The sequence below is a fragment of the Colobus angolensis genome, unplaced genomic scaffold, assembly GCF_000951035.1.
Source record: "Colobus angolensis palliatus isolate OR3802 unplaced genomic scaffold, Cang.pa_1.0 Scaffold10, whole genome shotgun sequence".
Classification (NCBI taxonomy): Eukaryota; Metazoa; Chordata; class Mammalia; order Primates; family Cercopithecidae; genus Colobus; species Colobus angolensis.
In genome coordinates, this window is record NW_012110919.1 from 13,438,324 (window position 1) to 13,455,585 (window position 17,262).

The 17,262-nt window shown below is 34.9% G+C and overlaps 1 protein-coding gene across 1 annotated transcript in view; it reads left to right on the top strand.

Annotated features, from left to right (window-relative positions):
* PARPBP (PARP1 binding protein) overlaps positions 1-17,262 on the top strand; it is a 65,904-nt gene that overhangs the window by 29,168 nt on the left and 19,474 nt on the right. The window contains exons 5-8 of the mRNA XM_011935003.1: positions 1,750-1,920; positions 3,054-3,208; positions 12,460-12,643; positions 15,557-15,735. Of these exons, the coding sequence (XP_011790393.1) occupies positions 1,750-1,920; positions 3,054-3,208; positions 12,460-12,643; positions 15,557-15,735 (689 nt within the window). The remainder of the gene's footprint in view (positions 1-1,749; positions 1,921-3,053; positions 3,209-12,459; positions 12,644-15,556; positions 15,736-17,262) is intronic.

Below are 17,262 nucleotides of genomic sequence, written 5' to 3' on the forward strand. Positions count from 1 at the left end.
GCCTGTAATCCTAGCTACTAGGGAGGCTGAAGCAGGAGGGTCACGTAAGCCTGGGAGGTTGAAGTTGCAGTGTGCCCTGATTGTGTCACTGCACTCCAGCCTAACAGCAAGGAGTGAGACTGTATCTCAAAAAAAAAAAAAAAAAAGGAAATTGATTTTGATGAAATCCAATTTATATATATATTTTTTTCCCTTTTCGGATTGTGCTTCTGGTGTCTTATGTAAGAACTCTTTGCCTTATTCCATGTCATGAATAATTTCTATTACATTTTCTTTTAAAAGTTTAATAGTTTATATTGTACATTTATAGACTTATGATCCACTTTGAGTTTACTTTTATAAAAGGTGTGAAGTTTAAGTTGACGTTCATGTGTTTTGCATATGGATGACCAATTGCTCCAACACCAATTACTGAAAAGACTGTCTTTTCTTCATTGTTCCTTTTGCACATTTGTGAAAAATCAGATTGCTCTATTTATGTTGGTCTATTTCTGCACCCTATTCTGTTCCATTGAGCCGAGTATTCTTTTGTAAACACTACTCTATCTTAATTATTGTAATTGTATAGTAATTTAGATTGCTTCTCAGCATGTTTAATACACTGTTCCAATATCATCTGGCCTACATACTTCTGGATGATTTGTTAACCTTATTATTGTTCCTCTGTAGGTAATGTGTCATTTTGTGCTGGCTGCACTCAAGATTTTTTCTTACTTTTGGTTGTCAGAGTTTGTATACATTTTGTTTGGTTTTCCTACTTATATAGCTTATTAGATCTATAAATTAATGTTTTCTACTAAATTTGGGATGCTTTTGGACAAAATTTCTTCATATGTTTTTTCTACCCTTTTCACTTCTCTTCAGGGATTCCAATTACATGTATGTTTGACTTCTTAAATTGTCTCATAAATCCCTTTGGTTCTTTCATCTTTTTTTGTTGCTGTTGTTCTCTTTCGTTTTTCAGATTTGGTAATAGCTATTGGTTTGTCTATAAGTTTACCAATACTTTCTTCTATTCTCTCCAAGTTGCTGTTGAACCCATCAAGCAAATTTTGTTTTATTTATTGTACTTTTCATTTCCAGAATTTATTTTGTCCACTTTTCTGTTGACATTCCAACTCTGTTAATTTGTTGATAACAGATATTCTTTTAATTCATTGAACATATTTCCTTTTAATATCTTGAACATAATTCATAATAACTGCCTTGATGTTTTTCTGCTAAACTCGGCATCTAGATCTTCTTGGTGGCAATTTCTATTGACTACTTTTTACCCTGAGTAGTGGGTCACACCTTTTTTCTTCGTTTATTGATTTTTGGATGAAAACTGGATATTATAGGTAATATTTTATAACAACTCTGGATTTCTTTATGTTCTTCTGAGAAATATTGTGTTTTTGTGCTAGTGGGCAACTGACTTGCCTGAATTCCAACTTAATACTCTGTCTCCATTTTATGTTGGTATACAGTTGCTGATATCTGTTCTTGTGTCTTTCTTTGCTGCTTTTTTTTAGCTGGATTTTTGTAGGTCTCCCCTCTGCCTGCCAAATTTGGTAGTCAGTCAAGAATTTGGGGAGAGATGGAGTTTATTGATTGTCCAACCTGTTTTTATATGGCAGTTCTCTTTTTCTAAAGAGTTAAGTGAGGTATTGTGATTGAATGATTATATACATTTTTACTGCATATGAAAAAGATTATGGATTTAGAAGAATTGTAATAAAGAAATTAACTGAATATTTTATTGCACAGGTGCAGCTGCTAGCAAGGAAAATCATCTTTTCATATTTAAACCTGCTAGTAAATTCAAAGAATGACCTGGCTGTGGCTCATATTCTCAATATTCCTGATAGAGGACTAGGAAGAGAAGCCTTCACTGATTTGAAACATGCTGCTCGAGAGAAACAAATGTCTATCTTTTTGGTATGGATGTGTGACATGTTCAAAATTAAGACTCCTTGCACAGTGGATCCATGTATCCTAATATGCTTGTAACTAGGATGAAACAACTTTTAAGTGGTTAATTTATGTTCTACCTCTGTATTTGAAAATCCATGGTATTTTAATTTTTTACCATATCCTTCAAGTTTGGTAAAGGAGAATTTCTCTAAAGCAGTGTTTCCTTACATATGTTCTGTATAGTGCTGGCCCTGATAAATTCTCTGTGAATAAATGTTTCCAATGTCAAAACGTTTCTGTTAAATGTTCTTTGAATAAATATTTCCAAGGGCAAAATGTTTAGAAGTAGTATATACCCTTATTCGTTATACATAGTCCATGATTGTCTATAAGAGCTCTGAGGAAGTCCTGCCATAAAGAAATCTGCTTGTAGCCAATTAAGCTTGTTATTTAATCTGTTGTTTCCTAATTTATTTGACCGTGGAACTTTCCCCTAAATTACTGACATTTCATAGGATTTGTCTTTCTTAAAATGTACCTTGGAACATAAAATGTACATCTTTGATTAAAACACTCATGTACAGCTATCACATATGTATTTTTATCATTGTAAGGACAAGCCTTTTGAACTATACATGATCCCAGGATGGGAAAGCTGGATGGAACTTAGTGATTATCTAGTCTATATTTTTATTTTACAAATAGAGAGGCTGAGGTTTGGAAGTGTTCAATTGCCCAACCAATTCACCTGTTTAACACAACAGATCAGTTGACACTAAAAATTCCCTTGTTCCATATAACATTTTCAATAGCTAGTAGTCAACTATATTAGAATATATTCATAAATGAGTTATTTATAGTCAATAATACATTCTAATTAATATACTTTAACTCTTAATTTGTCCTCTAACTCAGCTCCTCAGTCTCGATCTGCAGCTGGGTGTCATTGCCACCACAGTTGCTAGCATGAATTCTGCATGGCATTTGTTTCTTTGGTTATTTGCTTCTGACCCAATGTGTGTCATGAGCCATAAAGTGTGCTTCCCTTTTAACTGTATACCCAGAATTATATAGATTTACTTAGCTTTATGAAGTAAATTACAGTTTTAATTTAATAAATCACTGGACATAACTTATCCATTTGTTTTAATTCATAGGTGGCCACGTCATTTATTAGAACAATAGAGCTTGGAGGGAAAGGTTATGCACCACCACCATCAGATCCTTTAAGGGCACATGTAAAGGGATTGTCTAATTTTATTAATTTCATTGACAAATTAGATGAGATTCTTGGAGAAATACCAAACCCAAGGTAATGACTTTTGATATATTACAAATATGTTATTAATCTATCTTTAAAACTTTATAGAATTGGGTAGAAATAAGAGATATTGAAATGACCAAGCATCAGACCAAACGGTGGGGAGAAGAAACAAAATCTGTATGAATAAATTACAATCATATGACCTTACCTCCTAAATTTCTGCCTGTGATTCTGAGTTTTTGCCAAAGTCAAAAGTCATGTCCATACTAAATTGATTAGAGAAGAGAGTTAGCATTTATTTTTATCGGATGAAATAGATTTTTGAGGACTGGAAATGAGCAAACAGATAATTTCTGTATATGTATTTAGCCGTAAAGGAAACTGATATCAAGAATGAGTAAGAAAATTAACAAAGATATGAAATCCCTATTCTGTTTTCTGTTATTTTTCATTTTCTTATGTGCAGATCTTTGGTTCAGCTGGGATTTGTTTTTATATGACATTAGAGGTAAGAGATTTTTAAAAATCTGATAGACCCCCATTTATAATATTGGTGTATTAAGTGGTGAGTAAGTCTTGGCAGAAGTGGATTGTATTTGCTAGCAATCATGGTGGATTGTTGTCAGTTTGGTTGGTATCCTGTAACATAAATAAACATAATAAAAATAGCTGATATTTATTGAACACTTGTTATATGTCAGACATTGTGCTAAGTTCTTTACTCAGATTATCATTTGATCATTACAACAACCTGACTTGATAGATACTATTACTATCCCTAATTTAGAGGTGAAGAAATTAAAACACAGGCATCAAGTAACTTGCCCTAGGTTATATTAAGTAGCAGAGTAGGGATCTGAACACAGTCAGTTCTGACCCTGGCATCCATTCTGTTACGACTATATCTTGTTCCATGAAACTTCATTCCATTCTAAGATTCTAAGAAGGCTTTTTTTTTCAGGGTTTTATTCTGAATTGCATTCTATCTTCTCATATGGATATCCATTACAAAGAAGTAAACTTGGAAGAGGGTTTCGAAAATAACTTAGAGACAAAATAAGTGACATCTTCTGAACTTCCAGATAATATATTGGGGGCCATTTCTATTGAAATATCATATATTTAATTTTAAAAAAATTTTTGGTAAGGCAATATAGATATATTTTGTTAAAGTCAAGTGATACTACAGTCATCTGCAGTTTTTTGCCCTTGAAGATATTCCTTCTGGAGAGTCCCCTGTTGTCTTTATTCAGTCTTTGCTTTTGCTTGCTGGGCCTGTGTCAGAGTGACAACCATGAACCTTCTTCCTCACCTTGTGAAACAGTCTCTGCCTGTTTCCTGACTCTTATGACTTTACTTTTAATTGTTAAACCCCTTATTTTGCTCAAGTAGCTTTCTCAGAAAAAGTAAATGGTAAGCAAATATTTTTATGTTAGTCTCACATTTGATTGTATATGATTTTATGTCATGTTTCATTTATTTCTCTAAGATTATTATATTTAATGTAAAAATATTGTTATCTGCTTCCTGAATGGTCTTTGTTTTATCTAAATTGGATGCTTTTCTGTTTTTTACTTTCTTTCTTCTGCCCTCTTTCATGGTAGAGGTGTTCCCACAATGTGTGGTGATTCTGAACTGTCCTTTCATATTTAAGAGTGAGGCCGTATAGAGCTGATTGGTAGGTCTGTATAGTGGGCTTATTTATAGCATGCTGCCCAGTTGGCTCTTTTGTTGGGGACTTACTCTCCAAATGTCAGTAACTTTAGATCTTTTCTTCGGGACTTTCCCAAAAATTTCCACAGAGGAATCTTTTAATCTCTGAAAGCTGTAAATCTGGCTAGCAATATTCTGGGATTTGAGATAGGTCCAGGTTGATGCTGAGTCTCACGGTTCCGTATGTAGACTTACTCAATTCCTTTGTTTTTAGTCCTGCTGCCCCTGGGTCTGGACCCTCTCTTAGTTTCTTTAGAACAGTCCTGCTTCCCATGCTGAGGTGGGAGAGAAGCGCTAGCCTGACTGCTCAGAATAGAGAGAGAATGGGGGTATAATATTCCTTATAGAGACTGTCAACTAGCTTTTCTGTTTTCAACCCCATCTTTACATAGCCTTCAGTACTGCCTTCAATTTCTGATTAATTTCTGAGTTTACTTCTTACTGATGTTCCTCTTAGCGGTTACTTAGGTTTTAGCTTTTGTATTCTGGGTAGTTAGTTATGACTCAACCATCTGTTTTCATTTTTTTGTACTTTCATGAAATGCCTCTACTCTCATCAGCTGTTGTTTCCTCTCTCATTCTCTTTTTCTTCATAGATGGAAACTTTTTTGTTTTTTGCTTTTTTGTCATTTTAGTGAAGTTTCGTGAAAGAGCAGAGATATATGTGTATGTTCTATCCAATATGGTTTGTTATAATTACATTCCTTTTGGAGGAATTTCTGGTTGTGGTCAACAGAGTAGAAGTATATTTATTTTAGAGGCATGCAGGGTGAGGGAATAGACTTCTTCAACTTAGCAGCCATTTATTTTGGATATCTCATGTGGTTATAATGAACAAGTATTGTTTAGAGAAGGTCTTGAGGAAGTGAGTATCTAAATAGTGAATGTCTTCAATTGGGTGTCTGAATAGTCCACTTGAGCAATTTTTGTTCTCTTTTTTGTGGTGATTTGTTTATTTATTTTTGTTCTATAGTAGGTATAGGTTTGTTCTATAAATAAAAAAGTAAAATTATTAAAAACTAAAAACATATACATTATGCATATCATAATAGATATTAATAGAAGGTATACAGAGGAAAGGGCAATTGACTTGGTTTGTGGGAGCCAGGGATAAGGGTGTCAAGAATGCTTATCTGGATGGGTGTTACAGTTAAGCCTAATTTTGAAGGATGAACTTGAAGGAGTTAACTAGACATGGTGGGTGGGAAAGTGGATAACCCATTTGGACATTGCTTCACTGGTTATTCATTTTACCTTATAATTTCAACCTCTCCCTTTACTAGTACTTTAGCCACAGTCTATAAGCTTATAAGAAAAAAACAATAAACTGTCTTCTCTGTTCCTTCCAGTTCCTTCTCCTTCCATTTACAGCTCAAATTCTTAAAGAAAATACTTTCTATTTTACTGATTCCCTCTTTGTAATTATTTAATGTATATTTCTCAATAGACAGTAAACTCAGTGAGAGTTTATTGGTTTTCTTCACTAATATTCCCTAGCCCTAGCACAATTTTTGCCAGAATAGACAGTCAATATTTATTTGATTGTCTGTACTTGACTGATTTATACTCCTTCACTTTTTCCCTCTACTGAAGCTATTCTGCCAGTGGTCACTTGTGATCTTCTAATTGTCATAGTCTGTGGTCTCTTTTGAGTCTCCAAATTTAGTCATTTCCTACTGGAACTCTTTTTTCCTATAACTTCTGAGATGTCATTCTCTTATTTTCCACCGACCTCTTCTACTATATATATGCAAATTCTTCTAAATCTATATTTCAGTGAAATTTGAACCTTTCCTGAGTTTCAGAAACATATCCTCAGCTATCTTTAAGATGGTGCCTCACAGGCAACTCATATGTCCTAAACTGAATTTTCTTCTTTCTCTGCAAAACTGCTTCTCCTCCTGAAGTGATGAAGCCTGTCTCTCTCCAGCTCCCAAACAAGAATCTGGGGCATATCCTAAATGCATTCACTCAGTAAGATCCGTCACTTTTTCTTACTTCACATATTTTATGTTCTTTCTCCTCATCTCTTCCTATAGCTACTATTTTATTTCCAGTGTTTACTGTTTCAGACTTTCATCCTTTGTTGCCTGGACCTTTTCATATGCTACCGAGTTGTCTATTCTGCCTCCAGTCTTAAGTTGCCCTGGCCTGTCGTCCTCATTGCTGCCAGAGTGATTTTTCTGAAACAGCTAAATGTTACTCCCATAATTAAAACTTTTCAGTGATTCCATATTTGGTACAGGATAAAACTCCAGGAACCTCAATATAATACACAAAACTGTCTATGCTGTCACTCCTGTCCATCTCTCACTCTGGCCTCTTTATCCTCCTCGTCTCTCTCAACCTTAAAACTTAGAGATAAAAATGTATTTAGCTCTTGTATCTAAGGAAAAGTTTATACTACTTATTTTAAAATAGAAAAATTACGGTAATCTTTGAGCCCAAGGAAGGGTGGGATAGACAGACTGGGAAGAAATAAAGAAAAAGAATTGATTCTTACACTCATCGCCCCACTGCCAGCTTTTCATGAGGCCATCTTAGCTATAGGTGGCTGCATTTCTACACTTTGCCAGTAGGTGACGCCATAAAATGCATAGTGTACTTTCACCTGAAAGATGTCTTGAATGAGATGTTTCAAGTTATATCAATTAATAGTTCCCTGTTGTTTAGAAGTTGAAAATTGTGTATTTCACATTTATCACACAACTTTCGAATGCACATTTACATTATACTGTCATGCACCACGACGAGAATATGCTCTGAGAAATGCATTGTTAGGCAATTTAATCATTGTACAAACATCATAGCCTGTGCTTACACAAACCTGGATGGTATAGCCTGCCACACACACAGACTATATGGCATAGCCTGTTGCTGCTAGGCTACAAACCTGTATGGCCTGTTAACTGTATCAGATACTGTAGACAATTGTAACACAATGGTATTTGTGTGGCTAAGCATATCTAAACATTGAAAAGGTCCTGTTCAGAATGCAGTATAAAACATAAACATAGATACACATAGGGTACTTGCCATTACTGGAGTTTGCAGCACTTGAAGTTGCTCTGGATGAGTTGAGTCTTGTAGACTTTATACACATTATAAACCTAGACCACACTAAATTTACAGAGCAAATTTTTCTTTCTTCAAGAATAAATTACTCTTAGCTTGCTCTAACTTTGTGAACTTTAAACTTTTTGGACTATGAATTTTTTAAAATTTTGAAACTTTTTGACTCTTGTAATAACACTTAGCTTAAAACACAAATACATTGTCCAGCTGTACAAATTTTTTTCTCTGTATCCTTATTCTATATGCTTTTCTCTCTTTAAATTTTTTTTTTTTTTGCTTTTTAAACTTTTTTGTTTAAAATTAAGACACAAACATACACATTAGCCTAGGTCTATACAGGGTCAGGATTATCAATATGACTGTCTTCCACCTCCACATCTTGTCCCACTGGAAGATCTTCAGGAGCAATAACACCCCTGGAGGTGTCATCTCCTATAGTCACAACACCTTCTTCAGGAATACCTCCTGAAGGACCTGCCTGAGGCTATTTCACAGTTAGTGTTTTTTTTTTTCTTAATAAGTAGAAGGAGTACACTCTAAAATAATGATAAAAGGTATAGCAAATACATAAACCAGTAAGATAGTCATTTATTATAATGACCAAGTATTACGTATTAAACATAATTATATGCACTATACTATTATATGATTGGCAGCACGGTAGGTTTGTTTACACAAGTATCACCACAAACATGTGAGTGATATGTTGAGCTATGATACTACGATGTTACATCACTAGGCGATAGGAATTTTTCAGCTCCATTATAATATTATGGGACTACCATCGTATATGTGGTCTGTTGCTAACCATAATGTTGTTATACAGCACATAACTATGTATATTGGACTAAATATACATGTATGGAGTGTTAAATCTCATTGAAATTATTAAGTCTAATCTCCTAATGTTAACATTTTTCTTGTTTAAAATATTTAAGAAATACTTTTCATACATTTTATGTGGCACCTTTGATTACATTTAATTTTTAAAGGTGAAATTTACTTCAACAAATAGTTATCAAATTCTTGAGTGTGGTATGGAAAAAGCAGTCACTTTATTTAGGAAAGTGAAGATAGTCAGTAATTACATTAAAGTATTACCAATCATTTGCCTGTATTATTGCTTAGTGTTCTCTTCCAGTTACTTTATTTTGGTACAAGCTTGGGGATTCGGTTGTGCTTTTCATCAGCAGCCTCGTGTTTCTCTTTCTGCCCTAGGGCACTGGTGTGATGCAGTTAGGAGTTAGGAGCTCAGTTTGCCTCTTTCTCATCTAAATTCTCCTATTAATGTTTATCCAGATTCGCCATAATATATCTTCTGGGAAGCACTCCTGAATACCTCCTCCTTCTCTCTACTTCCCCACTCAAACTTGTCTATACTTTCAGTAGTTCATTGTATCATAATCACTTGTGAGCTCTTAAAGAGAAAGATTTTATTCATTTTTGTATTGCCAGTGAACAGCATAAATATCCTGATGTCATTTTAGTTAAAACTTCTGGAATTTCTAGGCTCTAGAAGCAAGGATTTGAATTAAGCCACTGTGTTGCTGAACAGATATTAGAAGCCAACCTAATGGTGGCTCTAGAAGTGAGTATATAGTAATAGAGTAGTCAGAGCACTACTGTTTGGGGTATTTTGCCATGGGTTCAAAATGTTGACCGTGGCAAGTCTCTGAAATAGAAGTCTTATTTTTTCCTAAATACAATTCAGCCAGTGAATTACATCATCTTTAAAATTTAGCATTTTTGTCTTGTAGAAGGAATGAGAAAAAGAGGTCGAAGGTGACTTTCCTAATATCATTTGAAGCATATTTTTTCTTCTTATAATTGGCACTAAGACACTTGCAGATTTCATTAACCATTTGAATCTTTTCCAAAACTCTTTTCTATTAGAGATTAATTCCCAGGAAAAACATATAATGTTAATTATGTTTTCATTTTGGCTACATTTCATCCAGTTCACAGCTGAAAAACGAAGTCCTCATATATGTGAAAGAATTCCTAGGGTCTACTCAGACTTCTGATTACAGAAGTATGGCAGACTAGGCCCCCAGATTGATTCTTCCATTGAAAATAATTAATAATGTTGGATAGTATATTTCAAAAATGCTTCTTAAATGCATTGGTAAGTAGGCAAATGTAATGAAAATACAGGTCAAAAATAGGTGAAGGAGGAAAGCCAAAGAGGCAAGTCAAGAAGGGAAGCCAGCTTTTAGCCCAGGAACTGACCCGCATGGGGAGATAAATAGGAAACACATACCCACTCTACAGGGCGAATCCCTCAGTGTAAAAATAAACTAAGAATAAGGGCTTTAATTTGACAAAAGTGTTTCTATAAAAACCTAGTTAATGTTAAAATGTTTTAGCATTCTGCTTAAGAATAAGACAAGAGTACCTGCTGTCATCATTTCTTTTCAACATAGCATGAGATGTCCAATTCAATACAGTAAGACAAAAAGAAATAGATATAACAATTGAAAAGATAAAATTCTATTTGATGATAATATGACTAATTATATAGAAAACTCCAAGAATCTAAAGGCAAATCATTACAATTGGCAGTACAGTTTAAGAGTGTTGCTGGACACAGCCAATAAACAAAATGCAGTTGGATTTCTGTATCATTACTAAACAGAAGGATTTAAAAAAAAAAGCTTCAAAAATATAAAATACATAGAATAAATCTAGTAAAAACCATACTAGCTTATTCTCCCTTGAAAGGTTCAGACTGAACGTGAAAGTCCCTGCTTGTCCTCTTCCACCTTGCTGCTAGCCCCGAGCTTTGTATCCTGATCACAGTGTTACTAGAGATGTTTGTCCTCAGGATGATATCCTGCTGGCTTACTATGCACAGCTTTCAACTTAATGCCAGGTCTGGTTGGTTTCTTTTTGAGGGAGAGATTGGGTGGTACGTGAAGATTTTTGTCTATTCAGTGATATGTTCTTCAGGGTATCTAGTATGCCATTGTGTAAGTAGACACCGCCTACGTACTTTTGTATTGCAGATAATAATATGAATAGTAAAATATATATCATTTCTCTTACTATTAAAAACTTTAGATTGTTGCGCGTGATAGTATTCATGTATTCAACAAACATACATCAATCATCTCTTCTGTGTACCAAATGTAAACTGACAGTATGAAGATTAGTAAAATATGATTGCTTTCTCAAGGAGCTGATTTTTTCATGACTTTTTTCTCACCCTTGCCTAATCATAAGAATCACCTGTGGTACTTTTAAAACAATGCAAACATTCAGTGCTCTTCTCTGGAGATTGTAATTCCATAGGATGGGATCTGGAGTTGATGTTTTAAACAAATGCTGGATATGAGTCTGATGATCAGGAAAATACATTGTCATCATACACTAAGTCTCTCTGCAGTTTTCTTCTAACTTTCCTCTTCTATCTGGACCAGCTATTTAAATATTTCTAGCTTGTTAGGGAACCTGGCATTTCTGTAAAACATACAATCTGGCAATAAGGCAGCGAGAGTGAAAACTTCATTTCATAATTTCCTTTATGCCTCTACAAAAGAGAAGTTCAATAGCATACCCAAGGTTGAAAGTGGCAGAGCTGTGATGTGGGCTCAGGCAGCCTGACTTCAAGGTCTGTAGTCAGACTACACCAGTTTCTCATTTGGCATTGTGCAGCCTTTCCAGTGATACCTCTAGGGATGGGATTGCCTGGCTTTAAAAGAGAATCCTCTTCTATTGGACACACCTCATTTCTTCCTTAAAATGGACCAGAATCCTTCCTCTTACATGTTTCTCACATTTGTCTTTTAGAGCAGAAGCTGCAACCCAAACTCTTAGATTTAGGTGTGGTATAACGAAATATCAATTTCTGGTTTTTAAAAATACTTATCTGTTGGCCATAGTTGGTCCAGTTTCTTGTTTGCTTTAGGTCAGTACTAACTTGCTTAGTTTCCTCTTCCATATAATAAGCTTTTACTTATTAGAATGCAATATCACGTTTTTCAGATCAGTTTCCTTCCTCCTTGTCTCTTCCCTCACACAGAACACCATGTGTTCTTGGACAAACCATTTAACCTTTATGGGACTCAATTTTCTCTTTTGTGATTTAGGGATAATAATACCAAGTTACTGAATTGGTTTTAAGATTAAATGAATGTAAGAGTCTAGGTATTCGATGAGAGGTAACTGTTTTTGTTATTTTAGTTGTATCTAAAGGTATGTATTTTAAATATTTTGAATGTATACAACCACTTCCAAACCTGTTATATTTCACATATAACTAAATTATTTCCCTTCAGCTTTCAAATCAAGGAAGAAGAAACTTATTGAAATTACTTGCTTTTAGACAAACTTTTAAATTTTGTTTCTAATGGTCCTCATCTTTTTCTTAAATGCTTTAACTGTTTGATTTATAAGATCAAAGCTATATTCTTTGAAAAGTGTTGATTAGCTCTGAAAATTATATTTTCAAGTCTGTAAGCATATTGTCATTTGCAATACTTTTATAGAGGCAATCTTATTTCTACTTTCAGCATTGCAGGGGGGCAAATACTGTCAGTGATAAAGATGCAGCTGATTAAAGGCCGGAACAGCAGGGATCCTTTTTACAAAGCAATAGAGGAAGTTGCTCAGGATTTGGATTTGAGGATTAAAAATATTATCAATTCTCAAGAAGGTGTTGTAGCTGTTAGCACCACTGACATCAGTCCTGCTCGGGTAATGAGCTTTTTATTTTTCATTATCCTTTTTTACAAATCATTATCTCTTCTATTTATTGTAGAAATGGTTTATTATTGCTACTTAAGTCAGAAGAGTGTGTTTCCTGTGTTCTAAAATGATGTTGAAAATTTAAGTTTCTCAATAGGATTATGTAGGATTATATGTTCAACTTGGGTAAATTATCACATATTTGGGCCGAATTTCTGAATTTGTTAAAGTAAGGCATAGGGTAATCTCTGGTATCCCTTTTAGTACTAAAAACTTATAATTCTTGATGGATATTAAGGTGTTTTTTGGTGTTTTTCTATAAATATTGTTTTTTTTCTTTTTTGAGACGGAGTTTCACTCTTGTAACCCAGGCTGTAGTGCAGTGGCACGATCCTGGCTCACTGCAATCTCCACCTCCTGGGTTCAAGCGATTCTCTCACCTCAGCCTCCGGAGTAGGTGGAATTACAGGCGCCTGCCACCATGCCTGGCTAATTTTTTGTATTTTTAGTAGAGATGGGGTTTCACTATGTTGGCCAGGCTAGTCTCAAACTCCTGACCTCATGATCTGCCCACCTCAGCCTCCCAAAGTGCTGGGATTATAGGTGTGAGCCACCACGCCTGGCCGAAATATTCTTATAAGCAATTACTTTCCCATTTACTCAGACATAAAATAAGAGCCTTTTTTTTCTGACTTTAATACTAAGCCTTGTATTAGGACAGCAGTCCTGTTAGAAATTGCTTCCATTCAGCAGTTTACTTCTCTTTTATAAATCTCTGTCTCTTATTTTCTACCTCCATTCTCAGCCAACTGAAACCTGTACCTGGCAATTTTTAAACCATATATTTCCAGAACATTTACTTACTCTTAATTTTTTTACACAGATAATTAAATAGAATAGATTCTAACCCACAGAATTATAAGAGAAATTGACTACTGTGTTTTTAGAACAGAATTTTAGAGTAGTATAGTTCATTTATTGCAGTTTCTTCAATTTTTCTGACAGCCCCTTTTTATTAGGTGTGATTATGGTAGCCAGTGTATGAAGAAAGACTTTTGCTTAATTTTTATTATTTATCATTCATTCATTCATTCACTCACAGCCCTCTAGGACCACTTTTAGCTATTTTTCTATAACAATGCTTGTTTTTAGATTTACTTTGAAGGTGGGGTAGATTCAGGGTTGTTGCCCTGTGTGTTTCATGGGTGTTAACACTTCCTGGTGAATAGTTTGGCTCAAATGACAACCAGGTTATTACTGTAAATATCAATCAGGATCTGTCAGCTCAAATAATTAACAACATCAATTGTTTCCATTTCTTGGCAGAAGAAATAAAGATACCAAAAGTCTTGTTCTTAATTTCGTGTTTTCAACCAAATCAGAGATCTTTGGAAAATATGATCAAATAGTACTCATGAAGTTACTATTAAGCAGTACGGAATTCTCTGGTACTAATGAAAAATATGTGTGAAGCACCAGATTGTGATAGGCAATTTGTTATAATTCCAGTGGAGCTATATACATTATAGTTCACCTGGTAGCCCGAGTCTGCCAAGAGAGAAAGAAGGCCAAGACGATACTGATGAAAGCCGAAGAAACTGGCACAGCTTCCAACAGATGTCCCAGAAGATGTAGCTTTGATATTTAGGTATAATGTCCACCAACCCTTTGGGTTAGGCATTATCATTGCCTCTATTTCATCAGGGAGTTTAAGTAGAGAGGTCCAGCACCTTCTCCAGAGCTATACAGGATATATGACTAAGAAGTTGGTATCAAATCCAGCCAGAAATGCCTTCAGAGTTTGTGCTTACATGTATCTATAGATAATATTTTATTATTATGTATTTTATTTTATTCTATCTAGTCATGAAGTTTTTTTCAACTTTCCCTTTTTAATCTGCTTTATCTCTATTACTACTATCTTAGTTCAGAACTCTCTACTTCTAAACTGGTCTACTGTAGTCTTTAATTTGTGACCTGTCTCCAGATTTGATAACATTCATATCTCACAATATGTTTTACACATTGCCATCGTTGATTCTTTAAAATCTAAATAGGATCATTTTACTTCCTTGCTGAATAAAGCAAGAGATTTTTCCTCTGTAACAGACTGGCTTGTAACTTCTTGGCATGATATACAAAGTTTCCCAGGCTCATCTCATATCACTTCCTCCCTTTTACCTTATTCTTCAGCCATGCCATGCTACCTGGTCCCTGAAAGTACCATGCTCTCTTCTTCCTCTGAATGCCTCCTCCTCTATGGAATCATCTTTGATGCCAGGGTACATTGGTCACTTCTTTTGTACTCCTACTGCACTGTGCATACACTTATTAGAAATAGCACTTAGCATTCTGTAATGCAATTGTCAGCTACTTATTTATCTTATCAAGGAAACTATGGGTTCCTTGAAGGCAGTGGTTGTCACCTTTGGAGCCTTAGCTTTAAACACAGTGCTTGGGACATAATATATACTTATCAATGATTATTGAATGAATAAATGTCAACTAGCTTTTCATTTTTGCATTTGATCTTTACAGTCACCCATGGGGCCTGTATTCAGATGGCCAAAACCTCATACTTCTTTGGCATAAGAGAGAAAAAATAGAGATGTTGAGCCATGGGGTGATGTCACATACCTAGATAGTGGCTAAATTTTTCTGACTCGAAGCCTAATGTTATTTTGACCAGAACCTAATGTCTTCTTCTGATGATATTATTTTTGTGCGTCTGGAATTGGTAAAGTTGATTATAGCATGGCTTAAGGAAAAACGGTCACATGCCTTACAGCCACTTCTTATAGCTGATGTTTTATTACTTTAACAATAGATGAAAGAGGCCAGTGCCACAGGGAATTGAAAAGTATGGCCATTCACCCAGCTGGGGTGATTATTACATTTACTTAAAATTATTTTTTTTCTTAGCCAAAATCTCATGCCATAAACCATGGCACTGCATACTGTGGCAGAGATACTGTGAAAACCTTATTAGTTCTTTTGGATGAAGAAGCAGCTAGTGCTCCTACCAAAAACAAAGCAGAGCTTTTATATGATGAGGAAAACACAATTCATCATAATGGAACTTCTATTCTTACACTTTTTAGGTAAGTAATGTGGAAGTTATTGTATTATAAATGTTAACTCTGGAGAATTATAAAAGAAATGTATGCTTATGGTAGGAAACTTAGAAACTACAGACATTGTGAAGAAAGAAAATAAAAGTTAATTAAAGAGAGATTGAACATTTGAATTCAAAGAGGTTATATATAAAATAAGTAGTATTTTATGAGTGTACAGCATGAGAGATGTCTTTGGTTTCAATGTTTTTAGTTCTTGTTTTGCTTTGAAAATATTTCTTTCCTTTGCTATGTGTCAAGAATTTTGCTAAATGTTTTCAGTTAAATTATTTTAGCCTTCCCAACCACCATGTTCTTAAGTGAAGAATTAGAGGCTCCACTTTATAAGTGAAGGATTAGAGACTTGAGAGATATTAAGTAATTTGCCCAAGTGAGGTATGTTAGCAATTAGCAAGGCTGTCTTTCCTAAAGCCTGAGGCCTATGCTCCCAGGACTGCTAGTCTGCCTAGAATAAGAGAGAGCACATACACCAAACTTACACTGGAATTGACAGCTCCTGGTTCTCCCTCAAATTATGAAGAAAAATATTTACCAAATGAATGCTGGTATTGTGTGTAAGACATTGATGCTGTCTTCGTCTACTCAGGCTGGCATAACAAAATACTATAGACTGGGTAGCTTAAACAACAGAAACCTATTTTCTCTTTGGGCTGGAAGCTGGAGATCAGGGTACCAGCATGGTCAGGACTGGTGAGGGCTTTCCCCTTGGGTTGCAGATGACTGCCTTTTTGCTGTGTGCTTACATGTCCTTCCTTAGTAGAAGCACATGGAGAGAGATCTCTTTGTAGTCTTCTTATAAGGCCATCAGTCCTATTAGATTCGGATCCCACCCATGTGACCTCATTTAATCTTAATTACCTCCTAAAAGCCATATCTCCAAATACAGTCACATTTGGGAGTTAAGGCTTCTATATGTATGTGTTTGTATATATATGTATTATATATATTATATATATTTGGCTTATATATAATATATAATATATTATAAATTATATATATTATATATATTATACACATACACACACACACACACATATGGGTGATGCAGTTTCATCTATAGCAGATGCTCTCCAGTTTTAATGATTAGGTCAGTCATTGAGTAGGTTGTTGATATTTTTAATTAAGTGGACGTTCACTTTGAGAAACATTAAAATTTTTAGAACAACCATTTTAAATTGTATTTAGTACACTGTAGAGAATTGTCGCAAACTTATCCTACTGTTTGATCTCTTCTATTTTCTACTGGAGCTATTTTATTGAAATCTGGCTTCATGATTGCTTCATGTACTCTCTCCTATGCCTCAGTATCCTATCTCTGCAAAAATAAAAAAGAATTATCCAGTGTGGTGGTGCACGCTTGTAGTCCCAGCTACTTGGGAGCCTGAGGTGGTGCATGCCTGTAGTCCCAGCTACTTGGGAGCCTGAGGTGGTGCATGCCTGTAGTCCCAGCTACTTGGGAGCCCAGGATTGCTCGAAGCCACAGTGAACTATGAT